Genomic DNA, 25,993 nt, shown 5'->3' with positions numbered 1-25,993 from the left:
AAAAAAAATAAAGAAACCCTAAAAACCCTGCAGAACTGAGCTGCCAGGGAAGCTACTGCCTCAGTCAGTATCCGGAAGGTAGGAGTCAGGAGGCCATCACTGCAACCTTTGGCACCAAGAACACACACTTTAGCTGTGATCTCAGGATCAGGGAGCTGCTATCAAAATTATTGTCTGTGTCTGCTATATCTTCTCTCTCTCTTTTTCTTTTTTTTTTGGTGCAGTAGGTTCTTTTTTTTAATAAATTAATTTTTTTGGTGTTCAATTTACCAACATACAGAATAACACCCAGTGCTCATCCCGTCAAGTGCCCACCTCAGTGCCCGTCACCCATTCACCCCCACCCCCCGCCCTCCTCCCCTTCCACCACCCCTAGTTCGTTTCCCAGAGTTAGGAGTCTTTATGTTCTGTCTCCCTTCCTGATATTTCCCACACATTTCTTCTCCCTTCCCTTATATTCCCTTTCACTGTTATTTATATTCCCCAAATGAATGAGAACATACACTGTTTGTCCTTCTCCGATTGACTTACTTCATTCAGCATAATACCCTCCAGTTCCATCTACGTCGAAGCAAATGGTGGGTATTTGTCATTTCTAATGGCTGAGTAATATTCCATTGTATACATAAACCACATCTTCTTTATCCATTCATCTTTCGATGGACACCGAGGCTCCTTCCACAGTTTGCCTATTGTGGCCATTGCTGATAGAAACATTGGGGTGCAGGTGTCCCGACATTTCATTGCATCTGAATCTTTGGGGTAAATCCCCAGCAGTGCAATTTCTGGGTCGTAGGGCAGGTCTATTTTTAACTCTTTGAGGAACCTCCACACAGTTTTCCAGAGTGACTGCACCAGTTCACATTCCCACCAACAGTGCAGGAGGGTTCCCTTTTCTCCGCATTCTCTCCAACATTTGTGGTTTCCAGCCTTGTTAATTTTCCCCATTCTCACTGGTGTGAGGTGGGATCTCATTGTGGTTTTGGTTTGTATTTCCCTGATGGCAAGTGATGCAGAGCATTTTCTCATGTGTATGTTGGCCATGTCCATGTCTTCCTCTGTGAGATTTCTCTTCATGTCTTTTGCCCATTTCATGATTGGATTGTTTGTTTCTTTGGTGTTGAGTTTAAGAAGTTCTTTATAGATCTTGGAAACTAGCCCTTTATCTGATATGTCATTTGCAAATATCTTTTCCCATTCTGTAGGTTGTCTTTTAGTTTTGTTGACTGTATCCTTTGCTGTGCAAAAGCTTTTTATCTTGATGAAGTCCCAATAGTTCATTTTTGCTTTTGTTTCTTTTGCCTTCGTGGATGTGTCTTGCAAGAAGTTACTGTGGCCAAGTTCAAAAAGCCTAAAAAAAGAATGCCTCTCACACAAATTCCTCTGCACCACTTAACTCCATTCACATCACTTCTTGGGCAGTGCATATGATCAGTGATACCTAAATCACATCTGGAGTCCTGAGTGTGACCATCTAACATTTCGTTTTCCAGCTCAGCTATACAGGAAGGCACATCAGAGGACAGCACAGAAGCTAAACAAGCCAATCGACAGCAAACCCCCTAACAGGGACAAAGTGTCTGAAAGTGGCACAGGTTACCTGGATGGTGTGAAGGTAGGTTTCTACTCCCTGTCTGAATGGAAAAAGTCTGAAAACTTTTCCATTTTTACAGCTGCACGTCACTTTGAATGCCAACATAATGCCTTTTATTTCTATACTTCTCTCTCATATATATTTAATATGTCAGGTTTTAAAAAATCACCAATTTGATGGTCAGGGTTTTTCCTCTCTGGCAATTTGGTGGGGAAGTTCCACGCCCCACAGCCTGCCCGTTTACCGACTGTGCTATTTTTATGCACCCATCCTGGTTCACTCTCAGAAAGGGCAGTGGAAGCTGCTTTGTCACTTTGTTCTAGCAACAATCAAAAGTGACAAAAAAAAAAAAAAGTGACTCCCTCTGCTCTGTGCCATTAACTGCCTTGCTCACTGTAACCTGAACTTGCTCATTGCCTGCAGACTTCCATGGTAATCATAGTTCCTCTCCCTAAAACCAGTTGCTTCACAGACAAAAGATGTTATCTGCCATTTGCGGAAACCAAGGCAAGAGATGGTCCTGGGAAAGACAGGCAGATAGATGAGCTCACCTCCCCTTTCTGTATTCCATGATGGACCAAACTCACTCTCTCCTCTGGTAGCTGGCTCTGTGCTCACGTGACACCTCTTATTTAAGAGGCTACAATAAGAACACTCAAAGTTCAATAACTGTCTATTTAATAAGTAAATTGTAAAACAAATCACTAATAGTGTAATCTCATTTAGCGGGACAGGGCTACAGGATATACAAATAGATATAGCCTATTTTTTAAAAAAGATTTTATTTATTTATTCATAAGAGGCACAGAGAGAGAGAGACAAAGACAGAGACACAGGCAGAGGGAGAAGCAGGCTCCATGCAGGGAGCCCGATGTGGGACTCGATCCCAGGTCTCCAGGATCAGGCCCTGGGCCGAAGGCGGCCCTAAACCGCTAAGCCACCCGGGCTACCCAAGGATACTGGTTCTTTATCAGGTATGTGTTCTGCAAAGCTTGTGCTTTGTCTTTTCATCTCTTAACAGTGTCTGTCACAGAGCACAAGTTTTTAATTTTCAGTTTTCCAATTTTTTCTTGTTCATCATGCTTTCGGCGTTCTATTTTTTTTTAAGATTCTATTTATTCATGAGAAACACAGAGAGGCAGAGACATAGGCAGAGGGAGAAGCAGGCAAGGAGCCTGATGTGGGACTCGATCCCGAGTCTCCAGGATCACACCCTGGGCTGAAGGCAGTGCTCAACCGCTGAGCCACCCAGGCTGCCCTGTATAGCCTATTTTTTTAAACTGCAAAATAAACGGCTTAATATAGGACAGAGGTTTATTTTTCTTTCATGTAACATTCCAAGCATACATAGTCCAGGGCTGAATAGGACAGCTCCAAGCCTCAGTGGCCCAGGCTGGTCTGGCATCTACAGGTATTGTTGTAACCAGCAAGGTCCCAGATTGCTTACCAAACTGTTCCTGTTTCAGGCAGCATAATGGAAGATGGGGGAAGAAAGGGTTTGAATTTTCCTTTAAGAACTCTTCCATTCCAGGCAGCTCGGGTGGTCAGCGGTTTAGTGCCGACTTCAGTCCAGGGCGTGATCCCGGAGACCCAGGATTGAGTCCCACGTCAGGCTCCCTGCATGGAGCCTGCTTCTCCCTCTGCCTGTGTCTTGGCCTCTCTCTCTCTCTCTCTCTCTCTCTCTCTGTCTCTATGAATAAGTGAATAAAATCTTAAAAAAAAAAAAGAACTCTTTCATTCCATTGGCCAGTCATAGTCACATGGCCAAGCCTAGCTGCAAGAGAAGCTGGGAAATATAGTGTCTATTCTAGGCAGCTATGTGACCCCCACACACACACACAAAAATGAGGCAGAGTGTGTTTGTCTAGGTGTATGCTTTCTAATTCCACAAGGTGCTTTCCCATTTGTGTCCAAGAGTCCTATCTGCAATCTCCTTAATCATGCAAACTCCATACCACACCCTCTCTGCCTCCTGGACTCACATTTGACTCCAGCATCTCCCAGAATACAAGTACCCAGGGTGATATGAGAATGGAGAGGCTCTACGGTGAGGATTCATTTACCTTTGCCATTCTTTGTCATCTCAGACTGACAGGGCTGGGCCAAACACACTGCCCACATTTACACACCTTGGAAACAATAAATATTTGCCAGCCTTGTGATCAGAAGATGTCACCAGAGCACTGCAGTTAGCCTGGGTGGTTTCCAGCCTTAGAAAACAAGATTCATTACATAGCACCTCTTTCCCACCTTCCAATAATGTGATCTGGGGTACCTACAGCCTCAGGGAATTTCTCCTGAGGTTCCATCCTGGGGTCAATTTTAGTATATGTGCTGCTGAAGCAAGCAGAATCCTGGGGTCAAATCTGAGGAATTTGTTCACTCCCTTGGAAGTAGCTGAGGTTCTCACACTTGCTCTGGCCACTTGGACCTTCTCATGCTCTCTATAGAACACCAGGAAATGGCAAAAGATGTAATCCAAGTTCATGAACTCTGCTCTCTTTCTCTGCCTTCCTTCCCTCTTCTCACTCTATTGTATGTATCTAGGTCACTGCTTCTCAGACAACAATACATAAACTATTTTAAGAAATCATATTTCTGCTTTTCTATTATTATTTGTTTGCTCTGTTCACATTCATTTTGAAATCTCTTACTCATCAGCAGATAAGCTGTAGCAAATGCCAAACACTTAGGAGAAAAATATCTATTCACTTAAGTTTTTCCTTTAAGGAAAGACATGCATCACGTAATTTTGGCTATGGGACTCCCTGGCCCAACTCAAGGAAAAGAGGTGTTTTAAGGTGGTAATGACTGAGAAGCCCTGAGGCAGAGGGTTGAGAGGAGAGGAAGATAGCAGAGAGTAAAGGGGACCTCCCAGGCTGGGGTGTTGATTTATCTTTTGACTTAGGAGGGTCAGGTGTCATGGCAGAGGAAAGCTCTCTCTCCACTCACTTCTTATTCCTCTCAAAGGAAACTGTATCATGTTCCAGGACATTCAAATGGCTATAGTTTCTTGTGGGCAGGGATCAGGGACATTAAGCTCCCACACTTGAGTGTAGTGTTGCGGATTTTTTGTTCTCATTCTCATTCTGAAAGAAGAGAACAGACCCAGTGACTGGACCATGCAACAGTCATTTGTTGTATCTGTTACTTACTGTTGCATAACGAAGTACCCCAAATCTTAGGGGCTTCACACATCATTTCTTATTTTACAGTCTCTGCATGTCAGGAATCCAGTCACATTGTAACTGGGTCCTCTGGCTCTGGGTTTCTCACAAGGCTGCAGTCAAGGTGTTAGCTTGGGCCTCAGTCATCTTCAAGCTTGACCAGGGTGGATCTGCTTCCAAGCTTCCTTAGGTGGTGGGTGGCAGGTTTTGGTTCTTTGAAGGCTGTTAGACTGATTATCTCAGTTCTTCACAGGCTTTGGCCTGAGTCTTGCCTGGGTTCCTTGCCACATAGATCTCTCCATAGGACAGCTTGTGGCATGGCAGCTGTCTCCGTGAGCACGAGCAAGTGAAAGGCAAGAGAAAATGGAAGCAAGATGGAAGTCATAGTTTTTTGTAATCTACCCTTAAAAGTAACAGTCTCAGGGCATCTGGGTGGCTCAGTTGGTTAAGCATCTGCCTTTGGCTAAGGTCATGATCCCAGGACCCTGGGATCAAGTCCTGCATCAGGCTCCCTGCTCAGCAAGGAATCTTCTTCTCCCTTTCCCTCTGCCCTTCCCTCTGTTAGTGCTTTCTCTCTCTCTCTTACTCTCAAATAAAATCTTTAAAAAAAATAAAAACAGGGGATCCCTGGGTGGCGCATTGGTTTGGCGCCTGCCTTTGGCCCAGGGCGCAATCCTAGAGACCCGGGATCAAATCCCACGTTGGGCTCGTGGTGCATGGAGCCTGCTTCTCCCTCTGCCTGTGTCTCTGCCTCTGTGTGTGTGTGTGTGTGTGACTATCATAAATTAAAAAAAAATTAATAAAAATAAATAAAAAACAATCTCTTCCTTTGCCATCTTCTATTGGTAGAAGCAAGTCCCTAGGTCCAGGTCACATTCAAGGGGGGGTGCAGGTTACACAAGGTATATTTAGGAAGTAGGAGTCATTGGGGTCATTTTAGAATGCTGTCTACCAGAGGCACCTTGGTTGCTCAGTGGTGAGCATCTGCCTTCAACTCAGGTTGTGATCCTACGGTCCTGGGATCGAGTCCCACAGCAGGCTCCCTGCATGGAGCCTGCTTCTCTCTCTGCCTGTGTCTCTGCCTCTCCCTCTGTGTTTCCCATGAATAGATACATAAAAATCTTTAAAAAAAAGAGAAGGTGGCTGTCTACCACACTTGCCATCTATTATTATTAGAGAGGTATAAAAGTCATATTTGCTGATGATAAGAGGATTCCCATTTCACAAAAGATAAATCGATCTCTCTCTTCTGTTTCTTCACTCATAACAGCAACTCTGAAGTTATTGCTTTGGGTTCAGGGAGCAGTTGGTGGTGAGTTGAGAGAGAAGGAAAGGCTCTGCTTTAAGTCTTAGGACAAATCCATGGCCTCCAGGCCCTTTTGCTCAGTTGAGAATACTGTGCTGGGATCCTGCTGGAAGTCATCTTGTGGGGACAGCTGAAGTTCTCATCTTGTAATTAGGGGTCTGGCTAAAGTCACCTACCAGCAAGCCAGCCTCTACCATAATCCCATCTGAGAGAAACTGATTGGTATCCCTTTTGGTTAAATTCTCTGCTTTCCTTCCCCCATCTTACTCTATTGTATGTATCTAGGCCACTGCCTCTCAAACAACAATACATAAACTATTTTAAGAAATCACATTTCTCTTTTTTTATTATTATTTGCTTCTTGCTCATTCATTTTGAAGTCTCTTACTCATCAGCAGAGAAGCTGTAGCAAGTGCCAAACGTTTCCCACCCTGGAGAGTTCCTCCCTCTCTTTCCTCTCCCCTCCTCTCCTCTTCAGAGATCCAATGAAGCCCCTCTCTACTAAGAAGACTTCTTGGAATCAACTGAAGAGATGGAAATTTCATTGGAAATGTAATTGCCTGAAGGCAAAAGAAGGAAACAAGCTATCTGAAAGAAGCCTGAGTGAAGACAGATGATGGCAACTATCAGTTATGAAATTTCTCTGCTCCCTGAAAGAGAACCTCTGTAGGGAGAGACAGATGCATCTAGCTGCTGAGCACACAGAAGGTGTTCCATTAGTCCTTGTTGACCGATGCCACCTGTGGAGGTTCCGAAATGTTCACAAATTCTTTGTCACTCTTCCTTCAAAGGGTAGAGCCTGGAGCACTTGGGTGGCTCAGTCAGTTAAGTGTCTGACTCTTTTTTTTTTATTTTAAAGATTTTATTTATTTATTCACAGAGACACAGAGAGAGAATGAGAGGCAGAGACACAGGCAGAGGGAGAAGCAGGCTTCATGAGACGTCTGGCTCTTGATCTCAGCTCATGTCTTTTTTTTTTTTTTAAGATTTTATTTATTTATTTATGAGAGACAGAGAGATGGGGGAAAGAGACACAGGCAGAGGGAGAAGCAGGTTCCATGCAGGGAGACTGACATGGGACTCGATTCCAGGTCTCCAGGATCACACCCTGGGCTGAAGGTGGAACTAAACTGCTGAGCCACCCAGGCTGCCCCTCAGCTCATGTCTTAAACTCAGGGTCGTGAGTTCAAGCCCCATATTGGGCTCACATTATCCATGGAGCCTACCTATAAAGAAAATAATATTTTAAAAATTGGGGGGGGGGTGCACCTGGATGGCTCAGTGGTTGAGCATCTGCCTTTGGCTCAAGTCGTGACCCTGGGGTCCTGGGATTGAGTCCTGCATCAGGCTCCTCACAGGGAGCCTGCTTCTCCCCCTGCCTGTGTCTCTGCCTCCCTCTGCGTGTCTCTCATTAATAAATAAATAAAATCTTTTTAAAAATTTTTAATGTAAAGAAAGGTGGAGCCTAATTCTTCCTTCCTTACATGTGGGCTGGATCAGTGAATCATTTCTAATGAATAGGATGTAGTGGACTGATAATGTTCAACTTCTGAAGTTAAATCAGAAGAATTATTGCAGCTTTTGCCTTGCTTTCTCTTGGATGACCCACTCTGGAAGAAGCCAGCTGCTATGTCATGAGGGCTCTCAAGCATCCCTGTGGAGATGCCCATACTAGAGAAACTGAGGCCTCTTGCCAACAGCCAGCATCAACTTGTCAGCCAAATAAAAGAGCCATCTTGAAAGTGGATCCTTCAGCCCCAGTCAGGCCTTTGGATAACTGCAGCCTTGGCCAAAAGTTTGACCACAACCATAGCTTGACCGAATCAGAACCCCCCAATTAATAGGCTTCCGAATTCCTGTGAGAGATAAATGCTTACTGGTGTTTTAAATTGTTAAGAGGGAGAGGGCTGGAGAAACACTGAAGGAGGGAAAGGTTTTGCTTCCTGGTTCTAGTATGTTCAGTTGGCAAGCTCCTGCAGTGCAAGCATCTTCCCCAGTGCCCAGTGCCTGGAATGACCAGCAGCACAAGCAGCTAGCAGCTTCTCCTGGCATTGCCCACCTTGGGCAGTAGTGTAAACAGAGTGCTTCCACCTCCTGCAGGTTTTGCAGCTTCTCTAGCACCCAGCACCTTGTGCACACTTGGCTTCTCCAGCATGAGGCTCCTGCAGCACTCACGAGTTCTCTAGCATCTAGCCTTCTCTAGCAGGCTTCTGCAGTACTTAGAGGCCAGGAGCACCCCGTGGGCAGTGGTTTCCCCTGTACCTGCTCAGGCAGTTTTCTAGCTTTTGGTTAGGCACCTCCATCTGAAGAACTTTCCCTGGCATACTAGAGAGCAGATTTCTGGCAAGTTCCACTCTCATGACATTACAATGACTTTTCTGCCATCTGGTGAGCCATAGGATGTGTTTTCAACAAGGTCTGGATTTCAGCTTTAGTGGGGGCTAGGGATGTCTCTTCCTCGGGTGTTCTATCTTAAGCCACAGCCCTAGAAGTAGGGGCTGCTCCTACATCTACTATTCATGTATTCTTTAGTCCTTACTAAAAGGTCCTTTTGTTACTTTAATCCCCTGTTGTAATAAGTTATGATATTAAAATTTCCCTGTTCAAATTACTGTACGATTTCTCTCTCTTGGTTGGACCCAGGCTGATACACTAAATTTGGTCATAGATTGTTACACAGCAACACGTAACCCATACAACACTCCCCATCTCATTGTCCGCTGCCAACTCCCCTTTCTTTACCATCAGCCAATTGTTATCTTGTGCCTATGCAGAGCAGGTTCTCCCTTCAAGGCTTTATAAGGAGTAAGGTATGACCTACTGCTAAAAGAACAAAGTTTATAAGATCAAAGATTTAATTTGCCAAATGCCAAATGAAAGGTTCAGATATGAAGTGCTATAGGAAGGAGCAAAGGCTGGTTGAAGAAATCTCTAGGCTGCAGTAGGACATAATTCAACTCTGATGACACTACAGGACACAGACCAGTAAAAACGAGAGAAGGGCATTATAGGCAGAGGGAACACTGTATCAAAAGCTTAGAGGCAAGACCACATGTGACAGGATTAGGTCAGGAGTAACTAGTATTCACTTTAGTTTGGCTGGAGAAGAGATCTGACCTGATAGGCTAGTGACAAGCAATATGATCTTGCTCCTGGCAAGACCACAAAGGGTCTTAAATATAAAGCTAATTCATTTGGTGCTATGATGTAAAAAAACAAAAAAAAAAAGGTGGTGGTGGGGGTTGAGTGACCATGACTTTGAGGATAAAACTCAACCTACTTTCGCTTTAAGTACAATTATACTTGTCAGATCATGAGACTTAGCTTTGGGGCTGAGAAAAAAGTTCACCATGACAGTAGGGAAACCCTGAATGTTCTCAAGGATGATCAACTCGTGGCTCTGAGATTAGCCTGGAGTGTGTAGGCCTAGAGAAAATGAAGACAGAAGTAGAAAGTGATACCCCAAAAGTCCTGAAGCAGGGAATAGGGTAGCGCAGTGGTAAGTGAAGAACTTGGGTAGATGTGGGATGTTTGGAATGGCTGGTTGGATGTAGTGGAGAGAAGTTGAAGGTGATGCCCAATACTTAGGTGGTGACATGGGAACTCGAGGAGCTGGTTGAGAAGTGGATAGGTGATGTTGGCTTTTGATAGATTCCACTGGAGTGACTGCAGTGTATCTAAGAAACAGGAAGGAACAGCCTCAGGCCTGAACTCAGGAGAGAGATAAGGGCTGATGATTCAGATCTGGTAGTGGTGTCCACTCAGAGGAGACAAGTCAAACTTTGGGAGATGGTGATGAGGATGGCTTTCTGATCAGCCCATCCTGATTAACAATCCTCCCCCCCCCCCACCTCACCTTTGACCCAAATGATGACGTCCTGAGTCAGGAATTCAGTGGGGACAAATTTCCTCAAGTACTTCAGGCCTAAAAGGACAGCCAGAGGTGCTGTCTCTCTCAACTGCCACGGATTCTGGCTTAGAATCCATGGTCAACCCCCGTGGGGTTCAGGCCAAAGACTATGAAAACAAAAAGCCCAAGACTAGGAGATTCTAACCCTATTTTGGCCCCAAACCAGCCTTGTAACCTTGAGCAAGTCACTTTCCCTCTTTGGGTTTGTTTTTTCCTTCAACAAAATGCCAGGGTTGGCCTTGGACTGGACTGTGGTTTTTAAATCCTGCCACTGAAGAACAGCGGGGTTCCATAGCTGGGCCAACATGTTCTTCCTCCTCAATCAGGTAGTAGCAGATGGAACAGCTCCAATTTTAGGGTTTTCTCCCGTAACATTTTCTTAAACCATTCGCAATCACTACTGCTTGTTTTCCAGCAAGGGCTCACAAATAACACAATGAATGAACAAGTGGGAAATGCAATGAATGGGGAAATCTGAAAATAGGTGACCATATTTGGTTTGACAGTCTCCTTGTTTCTGAGAATTCATGGTTATGTTTTGTATTACCCACACAATCTGGTTTCTAAAGCTAAGTTCCAGTGGCATTTCAGGGTGCTTCATAGAGGGTTCTGGGACTCCTCAGTGCCTGTAATCCAAAGAGACTAGATTCATTGCTCTCTAAGGACCTTTCCAGTGCTAAACTTTCACTCTTTCAGTCTTGATCTTTGTTCTGCATGCAGAACATTGTGCCTTATATTAATTTATATAATCCCCACATAATCTTCCCAACAGCCTTGTGAGATAAGTTACTATTATTATTTTCATTTTATAGGTGAGGGGAAGACTAAGGCTCAAATAGGGTAAATGGTTTGGCCAAGGTCACAGAGCTAGTAAGTGACAGAGCTGGGGTTTGAACCTGAGATTCTGATTCCAGAGGTCTCACTCTTCCAATATGCCTGCAGTCTCTGTCATTAATGCTGTCACCAAATATTTCCAGTTCTTCCTTACACATGGTAAGACTGATTTTCCATACCCCCTTTGGCTAACACAATGTGAACAGAAGTGGTGAGCATCATTTCTGGTGTGACTTTTAAGAACCAGTGATCAGGGACGCCTGGGTGGCTCAGCAGTTGAGCATCTGCCTTCGGCTCAGGGTATGATCCCAGATTTCCAGGATCGAGTCCTGCATTGGGCTCCCTGCGAGGATCCTGTTTCTCCCTCTGCCTATGTCTCTGCCTTCTCTCTGTGTCTCTCATGAATAAATAAATAAAATCTTAAAAAAAAAAAAAAAAGAGCCAGTGATCACTGTCACATTCCCCTTTCCTTTTCCAGGAGTTATAGATACACAGTAAGAGCCACTCTCAGCCTTGGTCACTGAGAGAAGATGATTTGGAAAAGACAGCTGCCCCTACACCACCACCACCCCCCCAGCTGACCTGCTAGGGGCATGTAGGATGACAAAGAAACAACCCTGTCATTTTTTTAAGCCACTAAGATTTGGAGGTTGTTTGTTACTGCAGCACAGCCTAGCCCACCCTAGGAATCCATGCAATACTATCTCCTGTTGATTACCTTTGGCCTCAGTCCCTAAACATGCCTTCTCTCTGAAACTCCCCTACAGCATTGGCTCCACACTCAAATTTGAAAAGCAGCAAGAGAAGAAGGGAATCTGTCCCCTAAACAGGGCAGTGGGGACGTGTTTCAGAGATGCACCAGTTCCCTCATACCCGGAGAAGGGATCGTGCCGGATAAAACCACACCCAGCCCCTGGACGGCCTCAGATAGAAAGTGCCCTTCAAGCTTTTCTCCCATAGTCATTTATTGGCTCTCCTTAACTTTATTCCCCGCTATTGAAGTAGGAATGACTGGGTCGGCAGGAGGAGGGCCGGACTCCCACATCCTGGGAGCACTGCAGGCTGACTATGACCTTGCAGGCCTGGATCTGAACCTCCTCCTCAGGGTGGATGACCAGGGCAAGCAGCCGGTCTGCCAGTCGTGACTCATCCCCAAAAAGAGCTTCATGCAGAGACTGTTCATTGTAATGCCACTTCACAGCACGGTAGTGGGGTGAATTCCGGCCCTCACTTAGCCGCTCAGCAAACACCAGTACCTCAAACAGCAGACTCCCTGGCTGTGTGGTCTGAAACAGGTTCAGGAAGTTGGAATGCACCTATAACGGGCGTAGAGAGACAATGGCAAAGAAATCCAAGACAAGTTCTGAAGTTCTTCAATTTTCCTCTTGCCTCAATTCTCCAGTATACCTAAGTTTCAGATTCAACTGTATAGGAATTTTTTAGTTTTCCTTTCATTATCACTAACATAATTGCACAATGGTCATAAAACATGAGAGATATGATCATAATATTGATTCTGAGAAATCTGTTGAGTCAAACTTTAAAGCTTTGCATGTGGCTAATTTTTATAAATATTGTGTGTGCTTGAGAGGAATATACACTTATTAATTGTAAAATGTTCTAGGTGTGTCTAATAGCTCAAGCTTATTTATGGTATTCACAGCAAATATACCCTTACTGGTTTTAGATTTTTATCTATTAATTGCTGAAAAAACAAACCTCCTAAATCTTCCATTGTGATGGTAGATGTGTCAATTTTTCCTTATTCAGCCATGAGAAAGAAGGAAATCCTGCTGCTTGTGACAACATGAATGAAGTTTGAGGACATTATGCTAAGTCAGATAAGTAGACAGAGAAAAACAAATACTGCATGGTATCACTTATTGGTGGAATTTAAAGAAAAAAAGTCATACTCAAAAACAGAGTAGAAAAGTGGTGGTTAGGAGCTAGTGGTGTAGAAGAAATAGGGAGACATTGGTACAAAGGTATATAAACTTTCAGCTATAAGATGAATAAGATCTGGGGGTACCTGGGTGGCTCAGTCAGTTGAGCATCTGACTCTTGATTTCAGCTCAGGTCATGATTTTAGGGTTGTGAGATTAAGCCCTGTGTTGGGCACCATGCTAGAGAGATTCTCTCTCTTTCTCCCTTTGCCCCTTCCCTTGCCATGTGTGTGTCCTCTATCTTAAAAAAAAAAAAAGCCTATAAATGTAATGTAAAACATGGTGATTATAGTTAATAACACTGTACTATATGACTGAAATTTGCTAAAAGAGTATAACTTAAATGTTTTCACACATACAAAAAGATAAATATGTTAAGTGGTGGATGTGTTAATCAACTAGATGGTGAGAATCCTTTCACAATGTATATGTATATATCAAATCATCACTATATACACTTTAAATATTTTACAATTTAGTCTATTATACCTCACTAAAACTGAAAAAAGAGAAAAAAATTTCCTTGTAATTCTATCAAGTTTTGCCATATAAATTTGAGGTTATGTTATTAGGTTCACGTAAGTTTAGAGTTCCTTTGGCCTCTGAACCACTATTATGTAGTGACCCTCTTTATTCCTAATAATGGTTTTTGTTATAAGTAATTTTTCTCTAATATGAAAATACCTATATTTCCTTTTGTTTTGTCACTGGATACCTGGCTCTCAATGTTCAGAAAGCCCCTTAAAGGAGAATCCCTCTCTCAATAAAACAAATTCTCATTCTATTCAGAGAATGGAAGAGGAGATAGTTTTTAATATACACAGTACAAAAGCCGGAAGAGAAATAAAATGATCTCGTTAAGGCTAAGTCTGCCTAGGGAAATCCATGATTCTTCCTTCCCCAATACCTGAGTTGGTATCTATTAACACTTCTTCAGTTCCTTTCTCACCTGGCAGTTGAGAATATCATAGAGAAGGTCGTTTTTCTGTGCCAAGTAGCTCAGCAATCGTATAGCTTGCACCTGAATAAAAGAAATAGTAAAGCATGAGAAGGCAGATGAATGTGGGCCTCAGCAGGGAAAGCACAAATCTCTCTCCCTCTCCCTCCCTCTAGGTGCTGTGCCAGGGCTGGTCAAGGAGGGCAGGGCATGGGCTATGGTCCTCAGGCACCTGTGCCAGGATATAGTCTGACTGCAGGATCTCCATCAAGGCAGGCATCACCCGTCGCAGCTGTGGATGTACATAGTCGGGCAGTGAGAGGCTGTTGAGAAGTCTGAGGCCTGCAATGTGCAGCTCCGAATCCCAGATGGTGGAGATCAGTTCCAGTACCTTGATGGAGTGTTCCTGGGGGTGGAGCAGATGAGGGGAAAAGGAACTGCTTTTATGTAGTGATTCCCCAACACTATGCCAGCCACTCTTCCCTGCTTGCGCCCAAGCCCTGTAGACAATTCCCTCTAACTTACACTCTCAATGTGACTTGACCTGGTTGGCCATGCCTATCCCCTTTCTGCCCTGGGCTTCTCCCCCACTGACTTCTTTCCTGGTTCTTCTGCCCAACCTTTTCTTCTCTATCTTGATCACTCCCTCAGTGATATCATCCAGACTCACAGTTTTAAAAATATTGTTGATGCTAATGCCTTTCAACTTCCCGACTCCAGCCCAGACCTCTCCCTGAACTCCAGATTCATATATTCAGGTGCCAATTCCACTCCTTCCCCAGAACGCTTTTTTTCCCCAAGATTTTATTTCTATATGATCTCTTCACCCAACGTGGGACTCAAACTCACAACTCCGAGATCAAGACTCACACACTCCACCGACTAAGCCAGCCAGGTGCCCCTTCTCAGAATGCTTAATAGACCTCTCAGAGTTAACACATACTCAGCACCCAAACTGGTTTTTTCCACCAATTTCTCTGTCTCTGCTTTGGGTTGCACCTCCCTTGCAGTTACTCAGGTCAAAAATCTGTGGTCCTCTTTAACTACTTTGTTTTTCCTCACATTGCTTTTTGAATCCTTCAGAAAATTGTTAGCTCTACCTTCAAAATCTATCAACAGTCAAGCTGCTTCTACCAACGTGTTCCATGCCACCATCATTTCTCACTTGGATTTCTGCAATAGCTTCCTGTCTCCCTGCTTCCATCCTCTCCCCCTAAATCTACTTTTAGGACAACAGACATATTAGACATGTCACTCTTCTGCTCAGGTCCCTAGTTCATTCAGCATAAGAGATAAAGCCCTTACAGTGGCTTACAAGGTCCAATATATTCTGCCTCGCTCCCTCCACAATTTCTTTGACCTCATCTCCTCTTCTCCTCTTTGCTCCCATGGTTGCCATAATGGACTCTTAGCCATTATGCCAAGTACACACTTACCTTGTTTTTGCGCAAGCTGTTTTCTCTACTTAGAATGCTCTCCCTCCAGATAGTCAAAGCTCACTCTCTTATACCTCCAAGACTTTTCTTTAATGTCACCTTCTCCGTGAGGCCTTCCCTAACCACTCACTTCTTTAAGACTGCAACCATTCCCACCCTAGCCTTCCTTACCCTCAATCTTTATTTCATTCTTCTCCACAGCACTGTCACATGCAACACTTTTTATTTTGTAACTTTTTATTTTTGGACATGATAACCCTCAGGAAGTTGCCAAAAGTAGCCCAGAGACATCCTGTGTGCTCTTCACCCAGTTGCCCTCAATGGTTACACCTTACGTAATTATAAACAATATCAAACCTAGGAAATCAGGATTGGTACAAATTCGAATTCCTCATTTTATTACATATGTAGTTTCATGTAACCACCACTGCTATTGACAGATTATTCCATCATAGTTTTCCCATCTCCCTTGTGGGACTCCATTATAGTCATATTTATAGTCATATTTACCCCTCCCCACCCAAACCAGCCCTAACCATCGATAACCATGCAACTGTTTTCCATCTCTATAATTTTGTCACTTTGAGAATGTTGCATACATTGAATCATACTTTGTGACCTTCTGAGATTGATTTTTCACTTAGTATAATGCCTTTGAGATTCAAGCTGTTGTATCAATAGATTACTCCCCTTTATTTCTGAGGAGTGTTCCATGGTACAGATTACCACAGTTTATAACCATTTACGGGTTGAGAGGCATTTGGGTTGTTTCCAGTTCTATGGCAAATGGGGTGCATACAAATAATTGTGTACAGGTTTTTGTGCAGATATTTTCATTTCTCTAGGATAAATGCATAGGAGTGCAACTACTGAGTAAATGTATCACTTATTTTTTGTTTGTTTTTCAGTAGTCTCTGTACCCAGCGTGGAGCGCAACGCAGGGCTTGAACTCATGACCTTGAGATCAAGGCCAGAGTTGAGATTAAGAGTTGGACTTTCAACCAACTGAGCCACCTAGGTGCCCTGATGGTTTGTTTTTTAAAGAAATTGCCAAACTATTTTCCAGAGTGGGTGCTGTACCATTGTATATTCCCACCAGCAACATATGAGAAAGCCCATTCCTCTCTATTTTCACCAGTATTTGGTGTTGTCACAGATTTTGAGTTTGGACTACCTAATAGGTGTATAGTGATATCTCATTGTGGTGTTAATTTGCATTTCCCTAGTGCCTACTGATGTTAAACATATTTTCATGGGCTTATTTGCAACTCCTAGATCTCCTTCAGTGCAATATCTCCAAGTCTTTTGCCCATTTTCTAATTGGAATTTTTAAAAGACTGAGTTTTGAGAAATCTATATGATCTACATAGGAGTCCTTAGTCAGCTATGTGCTTTGCAAGTATTTCCTTCCTGTCTGCAGCTTGTCTTTTCATCCTCGTAACAGAGTACCCCACAGGGCAAATGTTTTTAGTTTTGATGAAGTCCAATGTATCCATTTTTTCCTCTTATAGATCACACTTTCGGTGTTATTTCTAAGAACTGTTCATCAAGCTCTAAGTCCCGAAGACTTTCTTTGAAACTGTACCATCACCCCCTTACCAGCTTCTTTATCACCCTTCTTCTGCCGCACTTGTTACATGAAACATATTATATATTTCACTAATTTATATATTGCTTGCCTTGCCCTTCTAGAATATGTCTCATTGGGACGAGGATCTTTCCTGCTCTGCTCACTGCTGCATGTCCAACGCCTAAACACAAAGTTAGCGCTCAATATACATCTGTTGAATGAACAAAAGGATCTTGGCTTCTGAGATGCAAGATGCTTAGACTGAGAGATTTTTTTTAAGGTTTTATTTATTTATTTATGAGAGACACACAGAGAGGCACAGAGACACAGACGAAGAACCAGGCTCCTCACAGGGAGCCCGATGTAGGTCTCAATCCTGGGATCACACCCTGAGCCTAAGGCAGAGGCGCAATCCCTGAGCCATCCAGGCGTCCCTGGACTGAGAGATATTACCAAAGACAGATAACTCCACATGCTACACTTCCGTGAACCATGTAAGAGGAAGGCAAGAATCCTAGAATGAGGATCACAGCATTCCCATTAGTACCAGTTTCTCCCTGCCCCAACCCCTTGTTGTCCACTAAGACCTGAAGGACAGGTAAGAGTTACTCTGGGGTAGTGTTTAAGGCAGAAGGAACAGCAGGTGCAAGGGCCAGCAAGTAGGAGAGCATGAAACATACACTGTGAATGGCTAGGACTGGGGCAAGGAGGTGGAGGATCATGCTCTTCATGATGAGTCTTGAGGAATACCAAGCAGAGGGTTGATGGGATCAGATCCCTCTGGACAGAATGGTCTTACTTAGGGAATGAGGGCAAGGCCCATTTTGGACAGGCTGGGTTAGGGAGCCACTAGGATGTCTCAGTGGAGCAGCTGGCTGGGTCTAGGGGTTTGGGGGAGTTCCCAGGCTATGGACAGAGATGCAGGAAAGCACATCTAGATGAAAACTGAGGCTAGGGAGTGGCTGCTTTTACCCAGAGAGAAGAGGGATCAGGTCCCCACAATACCCCGGGCAAAGTGTTACCCAAGCCAGCTGCATCAGAATTTCCGGGGAGGCTTGTGAAAAACCAGCTCTGCAAGCAATTCTGATATGCTTGAGAATTACAGACTTAGGAAAACTCAGGGGGCCAAATAAAGGTGGCCAGCAAGTGAAGACCTAGAGACTTTTTTTTTTCCAAAAAAGAGGTGTTTTCTTTCTTTCTTTCTTTCTTTCTTTCTTTCTTTCTTTCTTTCTTTCTTTCTTTCAAGTAGGCTTCATGCTCAACATGGGGCTTGAACTCATGACTCTGAGATCAAGAGCACATGCTCTACTGACTGAGGCAGCCAGGTGCCCCTCTCCAAAAAAGTTTGATACAAAAAATTTAAATGAAAATACCAAGTTTTGGGGAGGAACTACAAAGCAATGGGAACACTCAAGGTAGAGGGTGTAAATTGATACAACCCTTTTTGAAAAGTTGGGCATACCTTTTCACCTAGTCATTCCACTCCTGTATATAGGTCCTAGAGAAAGCTTCCTATATTCTCAAGGGAGATTTATACAAAAACACTCATGGCACAACGTGGAAACCATTTTAATACATACCGATGGGCAAATGGATAAATAAAATTGCAGGATATTCATGAATGAGAGAACACTATACAGCAGTGGAAAACAAGGAAACCGAGCTATCCACACAAATAAAGGTGAATCTTTCGATGTTGGGGGGAAAGGCAAACCACAGCATACAAACTACATACTTCCAGATACATGAAGCTTAAAAACATCCCAAACTACATTTTGCCTATTCATTTATTATCTGCCTTGCCTTGCTAGAATTTGATACCTGCATATATAGCAAACCATACAAAAAAATCAAGGAATTGATGCACAAAATGCAGGAAATAATTGCATCTGTTTGGGGAAGAGATCAGATTGGGGAGGGGCATCTGGAGCATCTTACCTATTGGTCGTGTTCTATTTCTCAGCCGTGTGTTTTGCTTTATAGTTCTCTCTATTGCACACATATAAAATGTTTGTAAGTTTTCAATATTTTACTTATTTTTTGATTCAGAAGAAACCATTTGCTAGAGAGAAATTTGGAAGTCAAGGAAGAGGAGGTTTTTTTGTTTGTTTGTTTGTTTGTTTTTTTAAGATTGGAAGGATTACAGCATGTTGAATACTACTGGAAAGGAGTAGGGGAAGGCCATATGAGACGAAGAAACTAATTAAGGAGAGGCCATTACAGAAGGGAATGGGATCCAGGACTGAGACTGATGTTGACCATAGACAGGAAGAAAGCCATTTTTTTACAGCATCAGCCAGGAAAGATGGGTGTGGAAACAGATAAGCGGGGGAACAGTTTGTGGCTTATATTTTCTCTACATGGTAGTAGTGAAGGCATCAGGGGCCCAGCCACCAGCATCAGACCATCACAGCACGGGGGGGGGGGGGGGGGGGGGGGGGGGGGGAGGGGTATAATATATCTGATCTTTGTCCCCGGTTCTAGGCACAGAGCTCCTAAAATCTAAAATCTTTGCATTTGCTGGGCGCCTGGGTGGCAGTCAGTTGGGCATCTGACTCTTGGTTTCAGCTCTGGTCTCGAATGAGATTGAGTCCTGTGTTGTAGCCCTGTGTTGGGCTCCATGCTCAGCACAGAGCCTGCTTGAGATTCTTTGCCTCTTCTCCTTCTGAGGAAGGAGATGCTTGGAGCCCCAAACAGCAGAAAGCACTGAGATTCATGTGCACGCTCTAAAATAAATAAAATCTTTAAAAAAAAAAATCCTTGCAATTGCTGGATAGAAGGACCTTTTGTTATTGGTAACAAGCTCCTCTCAGCTATCCCAGAGCTTATGCTGATTAGGTGACTCAAGGTGGGTGGTAGACAGCTTCTGGATGAGGAGGGGAGCTAGTGGCCTGAAAGGCCAAGCTACAATTAGGAGGTTGGAGAAGGATGGGAGGGGTTAGATTGAGTTCACTCACCAATGACCAATGATCGATCAATCACTCCTACATAAAGAAACCTCCAGAAGTACCCCTAAAGAACAGGGCTCAGAGAACTTCCAAGGCTGGTGAACAGGTTAAGATGCTAACAAGGTGGCATGCCTAGAGAAGACACAGAAGCTCTGCACACTTCCCCCCCATACTTTGCCATATAGGTCTCTTCCATTTGACTTGCTCAATTGCATCTTTTATAATAAACTGGTAAATGTAAGTAAAGCGTTTTCCTGAGTTCTGTAAGTCATTCTAGTGAATTATGAAACCAGAGGAGGAAGTACTGGCATGTGAAATGTACTGGCTTGTGAAGTGGAGGGGGGGGGGCAATCTTGTGGGACTGAGCCCTTTACCTGTGGGGTCTGCACTAACCCCAGGTAGACAGCGTCAGAATTAAGTCGAACTGTAGCACACCCTATTGGTGTCATTGAATTAGCTGGTACCAGAAAGAATCTCAGTGCTTTCTGCTGTTTGGGGCTCCAAGCATCCCTGCTCAGTTTCAGCATGAGATTCAAAGATTTATGGCCCTTGAGGAGGGTCTTACTTAATTACAAGGAAAAGCATATTTCTGGATTACAAACTCAGACCCAAACAACTTCTGGAACATGACCAATTATCCAATGCTCATTAAAGAGCCCATGGACTACAGATATTCTGTGTTCTCCATCCCACCACTTGCCTCTGACTCACCTGGATTTTAAGCCTGAATTTTCTGATGCCAGAGAAAGCTTTAAGTGTGTTCAGAGCTTGGATTTTGACACTGTTGTCGTTGTCATCCAGCATGGAGCCCACCAACCTGATATCATCATTAGTACAAGCAGAGGCCTAGAGTGTGCCAGGAGAGACAGAAGAGGCGGGGAGAAGCAGGTGTCCTGGGCTCCCTGCCTGCCCCCCATGTCACCAAGGGCCCTCAGCAAACCCCTCCCGCCATCTACCAGAAAGACAGGTCCCAGGGCACAAGTCTGGCCAACCAAGGGGGATGGGGTGGGGATCAGCTGTAGCCCCCAGGGGCCAGGCTGGCTGGGAGGGACCTTCTGCTTTCTTTCCCTCACCTCAGCCTCCAGCAAGTACACACAGCGCGTGATACTGTGCAGGATCATGCTCTTGGCGTACTCATCCTGTTTGCACTCCAAAGAGTTGAGGAGCCTCCGGAGCTCACCTGAGTCCCGCCCGTGCCGCTCTCGTTCGACTGCCAGGCCTAGACAGCCACCCCAGCCCAGTTCAGGCTGTGGACTCAGATGTGATCAAAGAATGGGGTTGGGAAGAGGGGGAGAGGGACCTGGGGACAAGGTTGCCTTGCCTTTTCTGAAGAGGCCTTCTTGCTCTATGCAGGACCACCAGATACAGCTGAGCTGCGTGTACTGCACGAGGGTACTACATCTAATGATGTGTCATTCAGATCATACATGTCCTGGTTTTGTATATTTACTATAACAATGTTCTGGCCTACAGCAGTCCTATATGGCATCTTGTCATAATCGGTACATGGCAGGGATATCCCAACAGATGGCAATCAAGAGCCTTGCAGAAGGGTGCCTTTTTCTACTTTGCACAAAGTTGTCGTGTGGACTAGAGGAGGCTCTGTGCATCCAGGTAGCCCAATTTTCCCTTAGGTAGAATTGCTAACGCCAAGTTTCCAAGCAGTAGCATCCTGGCAGCTGGAGTGAAGGTAGAATTTGGAGACCCGCCAGATGAACCCTGAGGAGTCACTTGAGTTCCATCTACTACCTGGGGCCTCTGAGCTAGCATCTCGAGGATGGGTTTGAGGAAGATGGAGAAGAGGAAGGAAGGGGGAGAGAGGAACCTGGAGGAGTCACCTTTGGGCCCTCCCACACTGGAAGCCTCGAGAGCCGGTGCCTCCTGGGGCAGAGCCCTCTCCCCAGGGCCCGTACACTCACGGGCGATGCAGATGGGTGAGGCAGTGCAGAGCGGCGGCTGGCATTTTATACCCGCCCTGATGGCCTTGTAGAGCAGATAGACGAACCCAGCACCTGTGGCCAAGCCCACGACACCCTTGCGGATGTCCAGATGCCCCAGGCACCGGGGGATGCTCATGCCCATGTCTTCAGTGCTGCCTCGCACCCGGGTGGGAGCTAGGCCCAAGGCACCTGGTAAGGGCCTTCTGGAACTAGAACTCTGGCAGGGCCAGGAACCAGAGTGCCAGAATCAGAACCCTGGGCAACAAAGGAAACTGGGGAAACAGGACAGAGAGTGGGTATAGGAAAACGGGGCTGCCAGGAGTGCTTGGGAGGAGGGAGGGTTCAGCTTCAGAGGCTGTAGGAAATCAATCTCAAGACTGTAGGGGAGTAAAAAGTCTGAAGGCAGGAAGGTCCACCACATCCCCTCTTCTTTAGGGGATCAGGTTGGTGGGGCCCCAGCAGGCTGCTCCGGAGGCTGCTTTCCTCCATTAGAGGGCAGCAGAGGCCCAACTTCTGGGCTGGTTCCTTTGGAAGTTTCTGGGAGGGGCATTTGGGATGTGCCCATTAGGTACCAGCAAGGCTGGTCTCTCACTCTCTGGCCTCCTATCTTTTATTTCTTCACCATGGATTCACTGCGGGATCTCGAGATGTTTCTACAGGCAGGGCTCCCTTCCATCAAGGGGAGCACTTTATAAAGTGTTGCAGTCCTCAGGCAAACCCATCATCTTTCAGAAACTGTAGTTCCCCTGTAGTGGGTAGTATCTACTGGTCTGTCTAGAAACTCTTTTTTTTTTTTTTTTTTTAAACACTTAACTGGGACGTTCATTGGCACATTCCAGTTCTTTTTTTTTTTAATTTTTTTTATTTATTTATGATAGTCACAGAGAGATAGAGAGAGGCAGAGACACAGGCAGAGGGAGAAGCAGGCTCCACGCACTGGGAGCCCGACGTGGGATTCGATCCCGGGTCTCCAGGATCGCGCCCTGGGCCAAAGGCAGGTGCCAAACTGCTGCGCCACCCAGGGATCCCATGTCTAGAAACTCTTGAAGGCAGCTCTCTCTCCCTGCATCTCCAACACTTGGGAGAGTCCTGCACTTAGTAGGTGCCCAAATCATCACATCTGTCATTCTTTGAGGACTTGAGTGCACAACAGTGACAGAGGATCTGGTTACAGGGGCTCCAGGCCCATTTAAGCAGTGTGACACTGGAGAAGAAAGGGATGGACTGCCTTGGCCTAGGTCAGTCTGTGCACTTGCAATCTGAGGGGATCCAGAATTACCACTCTAGAACTCCAGGAATAAAACTGGGTAGGTTTGTACCTTTACATGATGGGGCCTATATCGGAGTAGCATGGTCCAGTGCCCAGCACCCTGCCCCACCCCATTCCTATAAGAGAAGATGAGGCTTGAGGCCTCCCGTGGAGACAGAAAATGCCACCATCCCAGAAACATGAGAGTCCAACTTTGGGGGATTTGATGTTCACCAATAAGATGGGGCAAGTGAGACCAGACCCTTCCCCACTTGTCCCCTTACCCTCTGGCCTCACCTCCTGGGACAGAAAAGGGAGGGGATAAGCTCCAAGACAGGCTCAGGCCCAGAGCCAGCACTGAGCATGTACTAGAATAGGGCTTTGAGCTCCCATTGGAAAGTTTTAGGTCCTGCTCTACACTTGGGCTTTCAGGAAACAGGGAGAGAAATAGCATTCCCAAGGCTGCTGCAGCCAGCCAGGCCTGTCTGCTCAGAGCCTGCACCCATCATACACCAGACTGTAGGCAACACTCCCAGGTGGCTGTTCTCTTCCCTTCCTGTTTTCTGTCCTCAGCCCTCCTCAAGGGTCATTCGTAGCACTTTACCAAGCTCCAAGGTGGGTGACTACATGGACTCTGCTGAGGGGTGACAGAGGCCCCTGGAGGCCTCCTTGCTGCCATGGAACCATCTGTCATGCCCCATGAACTTCAGGCAGGAAATGGCTGCCGGATGGGACTGCTTTAGTTTCCAAGGCTACCCTAGTGGATCTGAGGAGAGACCCTTCAGTACAAAGTTCTGGGGAGGACCCAGAGCTCCTGGCTTCTCCAGTCCATGGACTGGATTCTGCAACCCTCATTTCCTAAGCAAATGCAGTGCTCCCCTGTTCTTTAAGGACTTCCAAAGAAGAAAAGTTCCTTCTTGGCTTTAACCTGACTCCTTCCTACTACACCTAAAGCCCACTTTTGGTTCTGCTTTGAAATGAAGCAGAGGGATTAAGAGGCAGAGGCCATCCCCAGAGTGACAGTTTCACTAATCCACAGCACAATGAGAAACACACACACACACACACACACACACACACAGAGGAATGTCCATTTGTTGGTGTAAAGCCAATGACTATCCATTCTTGGGAATAGCTGATTTTGATTCAGATGAGGTCTTTCTTACTTTGAGAATTAAAATCCACTTGCCCTTATGAAATAATGGTGGTAACAGATGGTAGTTGTGTTCTGAATGTTCTTAGGGTACATGAATTAAAGCTGCAACTTTGTAAGGACTTGGATGTTGTTTTCTTGCTTTTTCTCTTCCGTCAAATCCAAAGATCTGGAACCACTGATGAGAGAGATCTGAGATTCCATGTACACACTGCCAGCCCCCAAGTTTCTTACCTGTCCTTACCAGGCCAAAAAGACGTGGGCTGCCCTAGCACACACCTCTCTGTCATCTGCACTGGCTTTCTACTTTCAAAGCCGATATTCCCATCATGGTAGGTGCAGTTTCGCTTAGTGAAGGAGTGTGGGCTCTGGCCAGACTGCCAGGGTTCGAAACTAGTTCAGTCACTGACTTAGCTTTGTGCTCTCTTTGTAGCTGACTTCCCTCCCTGTAAAATGGGAATAGTAATGTCTGCATGGGGTTGCTTGTGAAGATGAAGTACCCATCAAATGTCAACTGTAATCATTACTATTACAAGCAGGTTTCACCTGGACCAAAATGTTGGGTGTGGGAAGGCAGTGAGCACACAGATGGTGGGCCTGAATGACACCTCTAAGACACATTATTCATCCCCTCTACCCCTCTCACCCTGCTCTTCTTCGGGCTAATCAACCTCAACTCCCCTAACCCATTTAATTGCCTGGAACAACTCTGGAACACTCTTTGAAGCCATCCCCCCAAATACTTAAACCAGAAGTGCTATTCCCCCCAGCCCATTCCCCACCTATGAAACCCCAAACTACTGGGCTCTGGTGATGAGTGTTTCAGCCTAGTTAATTAGAAAAGGTCTTGGAGGGGCTACTGTGCAGGACACAGTGTTAGACCATTTCCGTGGGTGGCTCTGGAGAGGACCGGAGCTTGTATGGACAGGGGAAGCCAAGGCGAACCAGCCTACTCTATAATGAAAAGCTCACTGCAGACCCATGGGCTTGGGTTTGAGCAAACTCCATAACCCGGGCCTCAGTTTCCTCCTCCGGAATACGGGTCTACGGAAACTTACCTACTACCAGGAAGTGCTGCTGTCAGACTGAATGAGAGAACGTATGTTGTGACTCTCGGTGAACAGGGGGCAAAGCCCATGTGCGAGCTGCCCCCCACCCGCGTCAGGAAGCCAGAGATGGGGAGGCGAGACGCTGGGGGTGCCGCCCTGCCCCGCCGCGGACCCCACACTCGCCGGGACCGTCCCCGCCCCAGCTGGCGCTTACCCCGGCCCAGGCACCGGATCGGGGGCCTCGCGGCAGCTCGTTACTCCAGACAAAGCGCGGGCACCGCGAGAAACGCGGCGACAGCGCCGGGAGCGGCGCCCCCAGAGGAGGAGGGCCGGGGAGGGGGGCGGAGGCCGCGCCTTTCCCCGCCCCGGCCCCCCCGCAGCCCCCCTCCGGACTACCTCCTCCCCAGGCGCGCATCCGGCGGCGGGCACAGGATGTTCTTTCGCTCCCGTCCCCCCGCCCCCCCGCCCCCGCTCTCACTTTCCCTTCGCTCCCTTCCCCCACTCCCGCCGCGCCCGGCGCCGGCACCTAGTTTAACCCCTTCCCTCCCGCGCTCCGCGGCTCCGCGGCTCCGCGGCGCCCCCCGGGCTCCCACCCCTCCCGCCTGCCCCCCAGGCTGCCCGGCTAGGGCGGGATCCCTTGGCCCGTCGGCGGGGAAGGGATGGAGAGGGATCCCGGGGGCCGAGGCCGGCGTTCTCCGGACCCCGCTAGTTCACTGGCGCCGGGTGGGCTGGCGGTGGGCTGGCCGCCCCCGAGCGAACCACGGGCCCGCGGGGCTGGCCGGGCCGGAGTTGGGCGGTAGGGTCCAGGACCCCAGCCTCATCCGCTCCCCTGGTCGGGGAGGAAGGGGCCAGGGGCTCCCGGAGAGGATGGAGAGGCCACGCCCCCTCGCGCCTACGTCACTGTTTCCACGGCAACGAAGGGCGGGGAACCGGGCAGGAGGAGAGATCTTAGAGAAA

General features: G+C 46.3%; 1 protein-coding gene across 2 annotated transcripts; it reads right to left on the bottom strand.

The window, feature by feature from the left end:
- Nucleotides 1-11,758: 11,758 nt before the first annotated feature.
- On the bottom strand, nt 11,759-25,619 carry ARMC12 (armadillo repeat containing 12). Of its 2 annotated transcripts, XM_025990804.2 has the most exons (6): nt 21,484-25,037; nt 20,719-20,864; nt 20,357-20,491; nt 13,924-14,097; nt 13,704-13,775; nt 11,759-12,127 (listed from the first exon to the last, which is right to left on the bottom strand). In XM_025990804.2, the coding sequence occupies exons 1-6, from the start codon at nt 21,725-21,727 to the stop codon at nt 11,795-11,797; spliced, it is 1,104 nt and encodes a 367-aa protein (XP_025846589.1). In that variant the 5' UTR covers nt 21,728-25,037; the 3' UTR covers nt 11,759-11,794. The 2 variants fall into 2 exon arrangements, with proteins under 2 accessions (XP_025846589.1, XP_072586967.1); XM_072730866.1 differs by lacking the exons at nt 20,719-20,864; nt 21,484-25,037 and adding an exon at nt 25,251-25,619.
- Nucleotides 25,620-25,993: the final 374 nt, after the last annotated feature.

This window comes from Vulpes vulpes, chromosome 1 (genome assembly GCF_048418805.1).
Source record: "Vulpes vulpes isolate BD-2025 chromosome 1, VulVul3, whole genome shotgun sequence".
In the NCBI taxonomy this organism is placed as follows: domain Eukaryota; kingdom Metazoa; phylum Chordata; class Mammalia; order Carnivora; family Canidae; genus Vulpes; species Vulpes vulpes.
Note: the sequence above shows the minus strand (reverse complement) of the source record. Positions and strands in the feature narration are given on the sequence as shown.

Coding starts and splice junctions, on each gene's coding strand:
- ARMC12 (XM_025990804.2), bottom strand. CDS start 21,727: ATGGGCATGAGCATCCCCCGGTGCCTGGGGCATCTGGACATCCGCAAG. Junction 20,865..21,483: donor CAGTGTGGGAGGGCCCAAAG/GTGACTCCTCCA, acceptor GTGGCTGTCTAG/GCCTGGCAGTCGAACGAGAG. Junction 20,492..20,718: donor TGTACTTGCTGGAGGCTGAG/GTGAGGGAAAGA, acceptor GGCACACTCTAG/GCCTCTGCTTGTACTAATGA.